Source organism: Myotis myotis, unplaced genomic scaffold (assembly GCF_014108235.1).
Source record: "Myotis myotis isolate mMyoMyo1 unplaced genomic scaffold, mMyoMyo1.p scaffold_m19_p_9, whole genome shotgun sequence".
NCBI classification, from domain to species: domain Eukaryota; kingdom Metazoa; phylum Chordata; class Mammalia; order Chiroptera; family Vespertilionidae; genus Myotis; species Myotis myotis.
Window position 1 is genome coordinate 28564653 of NW_023416401.1, and position 6657 is coordinate 28571309.

Below are 6657 nucleotides of genomic sequence, written 5' to 3' on the forward strand. Positions count from 1 at the left end.
AACATTTAGAAATCAGAACATTTCATACCAAAATCTGAGTTCAGAGTCTATTGACAGAGTAAAAGACTTTCCTGTCAGCACCTGGCCACCTCCCCTGATGTGTGCTGCTGGCCTAGCCACCTCAGCCACAGCCCTGGCCCTGAGCCTGGCTTTCTTACTGAGCAGTACCTTTCCCATTCAAAGCAGGTAACATCCTGGGCCCCCTACCAGAGCCACCAGACACTGAACTCCCTCCCCCTGCAGCTCCTGTCCTCGGGGTCTCTGCCTGAGAGCCGAAAGGCCAGTTTTGAAATGTCTATATCCTAAACCTCTGCTCCTGCTCTTCCCCTTGGAAGGCTTCAGCTGGGGGCTCAGTCTCTCCCACTTTCTGCGCCTCTACTCGAGTGTGTTTTTATGGCTTTAATTTAAACAAGGGCTTCTTGATATCTTGTTTACGAAGCTGCCAAAGTGAAAAATTCCTGTATTATATGAGGCTCAAAGTCTTCGAGTTATCTCGGCTTCACAACACACAACATCATTATCCCAGCTGCCCCTTATCACTCAGTGTGGTGCGCTGCAGGATCCCGGTGCCACTTGCGTTACTGCGTTCACACTGCCAGCTTATTTCCCATCCAACTTTACTGGGATCTTCAAACTGCAGCAAGCGTCAGCCTCTTCTTGATAGATTAGATATCTTTGGGTGATGTTATGAGGGCTGGTAAATCTTTAAAAGTAACTTTTTGATTTATTCAACCATCGTATTTATCAAGGAAACAAAGAATCATTCTTCTTACCTCAGTGCTTATAGGTGGTGGTGTCCACACTGGAGAGGAAGGATAGAGCCTGTGCGGGCGCCTGGGCAGGTTTTGGAGAGGCCTCAGTTTTCTGGTTCTGGGGATTGAGTGGGAAGGACCGGGAGGCAGGAGCTGAGCTACCCTGGTTGACTCCTCCAGGGGTACCAGCTGCTTTTCAGTCAGTATGAATGTAACACGTTGGCTGAAAAGCCATGCACGGTGTGGATGGCACTGCAGGGGTGGGTGAGTGCAGTCCTAAGGAGAGGTCGGCTCTCTGCCCCACCAGCCCAGGGTTGGGCTTCTGCTGCTCTAATGGTGGGACGAGAAACACTTAACCAGGTTGTTTTTAAAGCACTTTATAAATGAGAGACTTGAGGTCGCTTACTGTTGATCATGGTTTTTCTCCTTCAAAAGATCATTAAAATCCGTGCCCAGACAGAGGGAATCAACATCAGTGAGGAGGCCCTGAACCACCTCGGGGAGATCGGCACCAAGACCACTTTGAGGTGAGCCACTTCTCCTGGAGCTGCTGCAGATCCCACTGGTGCCTTCTCAGCAAGGCCTGTGGGGACATAAAGGCAGGCCCCCTTCTCAGCGCATAGGACCATGTCTGTTCCTATTGGTATGATGGATCTTGTCCAGGACACTGTGCTGTGGAGTGCGGAATAGATAGATGATGGTGTTTTAAAAGCTAGAGTAACAGGTGACGTCCCCTTGTCCTGCAGCAGGTGCACTCCTGTGGTAGAGAGCTGGCTCTGACCCCAGGTCAGTCCCCTTGCAGTGGTTCTCAACCTTCCTAATGCCGCGACCCTTTAATACAGTTCCTCATTTTGTGGTGACCCCCAACCATAAAATTATTTTTGTTGCTGCTTCATAACTGTAATTTTGCTACTGTTATGAATCGTAATGTAAATATCTGATATGCAGGATGTATTTTTATTGTTCGCGACCCACAGGTTGAGAACCGCTGCCTTAGAGGAAAAGGACAGACCAGAGACCAGGGTCCAGAGCAAGGAGTTCATTAGCTGGGCCCTACCTCGCCTCCTTACCCCTCGCCCTGCTGGCTCTGTCCCCCAGGCGTGTTTCGGGTAGGAGTGATGGGTGTAGGCGAGCGTGAGGAGGAGCGCAGACATGGACTGCTTCCCTGACTGTTCATTGGCTCAAAGCCATTGCCTATGGAGGATGTCCCTCCTAAGTGTTCTGGCTCCTTGTGAAATCAAGTCGCTCCTGTCCCTATTTCTTCCACTCCCAAGGTTAAAGCAGAATTGTAAGCTGCTTTGTTCGGGTGGAGTGGTGCTTTTTAAATCTCCTGGATTTTCGTACCTTTGGATAGGGCATGTGCTTACAGTGGCTGTGTTCATTTCCCTGCCATTGTCACAGTCCTGATCTGGACCTTGGATTACCTGCCACTAAGTTTGCGCTCCCTTTCAAGCAGCGGTGGAATCCCCCCCCCTGTTGGAGAACTTTCAGACTGAAAGAGATTTGGAGAGCAGGACTTGGTCATGTTGGTGACTTCTGACCCCTCCATGAGATCTTGCAGGTCTTTGAGAAAGGACAGTTCTCACGTCTCCTTGTCTGCTGTGTCTGCAGCAGCTTTCTCAAGCCCAGCGTTGGGCTCAACCCCTGGTGCCAGTGCTCCTGTAGGTGTGGAAGGGCTCCTATCTGTGGCCACCATTTCACTCCTGCCCTGGCTCCTGTCCACTCCAGGTACTCGGTGCAACTGCTGACCCCGGCCAACTTGCTTGCTAAGATCAACGGGAAGGACAGCATCGAGAAAGAGCACGTTGAGGAGATCAGTGAGCTCTTCTATGATGCCAAGTCATCAGCCAAAATCCTGGCTGACCAGCAGGATAAGTACATGAAGTGAGTTTTTCTGCAAAGAGACACTCCCAGCATGCCTGGGCCTGGGTACAGCCTGCAGATACAAGGCTCGCTCCTGGCTTTGGATTCTGTTCCCCTTCGGGCGTGGTTAATGGCAAGTTCAGTGTACTGTTTTCTTTTTAAGTTATACTTTCTCCCATTGTTGCTTTGAAGGAACCCTGCCTCACCTGGCATGTTTTCTAATAAATCCTTATAGGATATTTTGATGACATCTCTTTCTCTTCTTTTAATTAAAAAAAAAGCAACACTTTGTATTTTAGAACAGTTTTAGATGTACAGCATTGTTGTAAAGTACAGGGCGTTCTCACATATTTCACACCCAGTTTCCCTACTGTTAACGTCTTATGGTAGTAGTATGTGATACATTTGTCACAATTAATGAACCAACACTGTGTATTATTATACTTTATTCACATTTTCTGTCCCAGGATCCCATCAGAATCCCACATTACATTTAGTTGTCATTTTCCTTTAGACTCCTTGTGGCTATGACAGTTCCTCACACTTTCCTTGTTTATAATGACCTTCACAATGCTGATCAGGTAGTGTTCTGTCTAATGTACCTCAGTGGGTTTTTTTTTTAAGGATTAAAATGTATTTTAATAAATTGATGCTGCATTATTGCTCCACTTTTTTCCCCAGAAAAATTCTAAAGGTATCAGGAACAAATCAAACATAGTACACCAATAAAATAAAATTTAAAAAAAAGCATAGCATAAGTAACTAAGATATGTAGGCAAGGCTAAGAGCTACTCTCTGACATCCGGCATGCAGCAACCCTGTTCCCAAGGTTGTACTAGGCCTATCAAGAAAAACTGAAACATCAGACACAAAAGGGCCATTCCTGGGTGATCTTCAACTCCCCCCACTCCCCCCCCAAAATGGAGGCAAGTTAACAAGGTTTTTTTAAAGATATACTAAAATGAAAATCTCTAAAGAGAAAATGTCTCCTTTAGGACATGAAGGAATAATCTGTGGGCTATAATAAAACCGTATGTATGCTATCTGTGACCTCTGCAGTCATTTGTCTGAATTCCCACCTGGGAGTTCATGGAATGATGGGGCTAAGGTCATTGGGGGATGTTAGTGGTACATATGGCAGTGTCTCGGGTTGGGGAATTTAAGAATGAGAACACAAATAGAACAGGATAAACAAAGAATGGAATGATCAAGATTAATGGGGGCTCTAACTGGATCCACTTTGCTATTGTTCCCACCCTCCCAGGCCTTCAATAATCACGACACTTCAGGAATGCACCAGGCAGATATGATTAAACAATATACCACCCAGAAATGATTTGTTAAATATTGCCTCTCCCTTGCTCTCTGCCTCCAGCATACTCCCAGAGTAGTACAGGCAGGGAAAACCTAACTATTAGGAGGAATCCCTAACACGTTTCCAGACTAGAATTCCGGCTAGTCCAAAAAGGTCCTTCTCTTAAGGGTTTAGGAAAACTAAAGACTGCAATTTTATTAATATCATTGATGTTTGGAGCAAATTCAGCTCCAGGAGCTGCATGGTTGAATTACCCCTCTTCCTTCCATGGTAGCAGCATGGCCAAAGAGTTCAGTAGTTGGTGGGGTCAATCCCAAGGTTCCACCTGGCATCATAGTGGCAGGTCCTGGAGGAGCTGGGATACCAGCAGGCACAGAGCAGGGGGCATGACACCTCTGTTGTTTATGCACCTTTCATAGCCATCTGACCTATCTTGTATCTCCTGCTCTCACATCAGGGAAGGTTCCCTTCCCTTGAGTCCTTCCTGCTGTCGCCGCATGTCTTCGTCACTGTGCCTGCGCTCCTCCTGCCTGAGCTTCAGTTGCTTTCGTTTTTGCACTTCTTGGTTGTGTAGCTCTTCCATCCTCCGAAGTTGTTCTTGATGCCTCATCAAATCCTGCCTCATTAGCATGGCAGCAGCCTCCATCTCCATCTCCAGTTTCTCACAAGCTGCCTTGATGCAGTCCACTTGGTCCTGCTGCTGTTTCTCCATCTCAATGTCATACTCATACTCAAAGGAGCCAACCTGTGCAAATCTAGGTGGCTGCTCCCACTCCTTGTGAAATTGCCAGTTTCTTATAGCCAGCTTCTCTGGAAGTCCCTCTTCATCATCTAACTGGTCCATGGGCTCCACAGTCACAAACTGAGGAAATATGGTTAGCAGGAAGGAGCCTGCTGTCCAGAGCATCTGTCTCGAGCTTTCTGAGCAGCTGGTTTCCCTGAGAATTCAACAATGCCTTTTCCATGTTTAGCCAGCATGGCTCAGTGTTGAGCGTCAACCTATGAACCAGGAGGTCACAGTTTGATTCCTGGTCAGGTCATATGCCTGGGCTGTGGGCTTGATCTCCAGTGAGGGGCATGCAGGAGGTAGCCAATCAGCGATTCTCATCATTGACGTTTCTACCTCCCTCCCCCTTCCTCTCTGAAATCAATACAAACATAATAAAATAAAATAAAAATGCCTTTTCCTGAGGGCCTTCCTCTTCCGCGATCATCCACAATGACTCTGGTCCTCTTACTTGGCTGAACACAAAAAAGGCTTCCTCCAGCAGTTCATTGGACACATACTGAGGAAGGTTTCGGCTCATAAGAGATGCACTATGGCAGGCACAGTGCACATGCAGCTACTTTCCATGGAGTGGCATGTTGTCCAGCTCCACGTTAGCAGTATCCACTAGGGTTCATAATTCCAAGTGGATAATGCCAAAGCCTTTATCCTTATGAATGAAGACTTCGCCTGCTTTCCCATGTTTATCAAATAGCTTCCTCATTTCCTCCTCAGTGATGTGAAGAGGAAGATTGTCCACCAAGAGCCGGCTACTTTGGATGAAGGTCTCCTGGTTTCCTAGAATTCTCCAGGTCAATAGTCAAGCCTCCATTTTTGGCTGCTGTCTTGTTGCCCGTTTGCAAGTATTGGTGACAGCGGCGGCAGCTGCTGTTTCCTTGGAGCATGGTTTTGCTTTTCCAAGTTACAGGGTTTATTGCTCTGCGTTTTGGGCACCCCTCTACTGACTGTTCTCTCCTCGCAGTAACAGCAGCCTTTTTTTCAAATCCTCACCTGAGGACATGCTTATTGATTTTTAGAGAGAGAGGAAGGGAAAGAGAGAAACATTGATGTGAGAGAAACATCGATTGGTTGCCTCCCATAAGCGCTGCACTGGAGATCAAACCGCAACTTAGGTATGTGCCCTGACAAGGAATCAAACCCACAACCTTTTGGTGCATGGGATGATGTTCCAACCAACTGAGCCACACCGGCCAGGGCTTGTGTGTGTTTGATGTTTTTCTCATGATTAACCCAGGGTTGCAGGTTATTGGGAGTAAGATCAGACAGGTAAAGTGCCATTTTTATCACAAATCACTATTTGTGTTGAGCTGAGTTCCATAACTGAGGTCATATTTGTTAGATTTCTCTTTCCCCTTCCACACTGTCCTCTTTGGAAGAAGTCTCTGAGCATACATAGTCCACACTTAGGTGGTGGGGAGTTTTGCTCCACCTCCTTGAGGGCTGAGCATTTACATAAATTATTTGGAATTCTTCCGCATGGGAGATTGTCTCTTCTCACCATTTGTTTATTCAATCATTTATCTCGGTATGGACTCATGGATATTTACTATATACTTTGGGTTATCGTACAGTACTATTTATTTTGTTGCTCATATTAGTCCAGCTTTGACCATTGAGAGTTCTTTTGATTGGTTTCTGTGTCCCTTTGACATATCCCCATCACTGGTATTACATTTCTTTGTTAGTTCACTAAAGTGGGACTTTCAGCCCCTTGAGAGGAAGGAGAAATGGCAGTGCCTGACAGATACGGTACCCGGACATTCTCACCTGGTAGGATGAGCTCCCATTCTTTCTCCCAGGCTGCCTGCTGTCTGCTAGCTCTGTGCTGCCTGAGGCAGGGCTTAGGCACAGAAGCAGTGCCTTTGTACAGGCTGGTTGTTTGGGCTCTCTGCCCTCATGAGCAGGATCTCCTTGCTGCTGTCTGTGCAGGAGAAGGGACT

The 6657-nt window shown here is 46.9% G+C and overlaps 1 protein-coding gene and 1 pseudogene across 1 annotated transcript in view; one reads left to right on the forward strand and one right to left on the reverse strand.

Annotated features, from left to right (window-relative positions):
* Positions 1–2865, forward strand: part of RUVBL1 (RuvB like AAA ATPase 1) — a 38401-nt gene extending 35536 nt beyond the window's left edge. Inside the window, exons 10-11 of the mRNA XM_036321728.1 lie at positions 1188–1279; positions 2481–2865. Coding sequence (XP_036177621.1) covers positions 1188–1279; positions 2481–2640 — 252 coding nt within the window. The 3' untranslated portion in view covers positions 2641–2865. The remainder of the gene's footprint in view (positions 1–1187; positions 1280–2480) is intronic.
* A 223-nt stretch (positions 2866–3088) lies between these two features.
* Positions 3089–5435, reverse strand: LOC118662815 (annotated as a pseudogene).
* Between the last annotated feature and the right edge of the window lie 1222 nt (positions 5436–6657).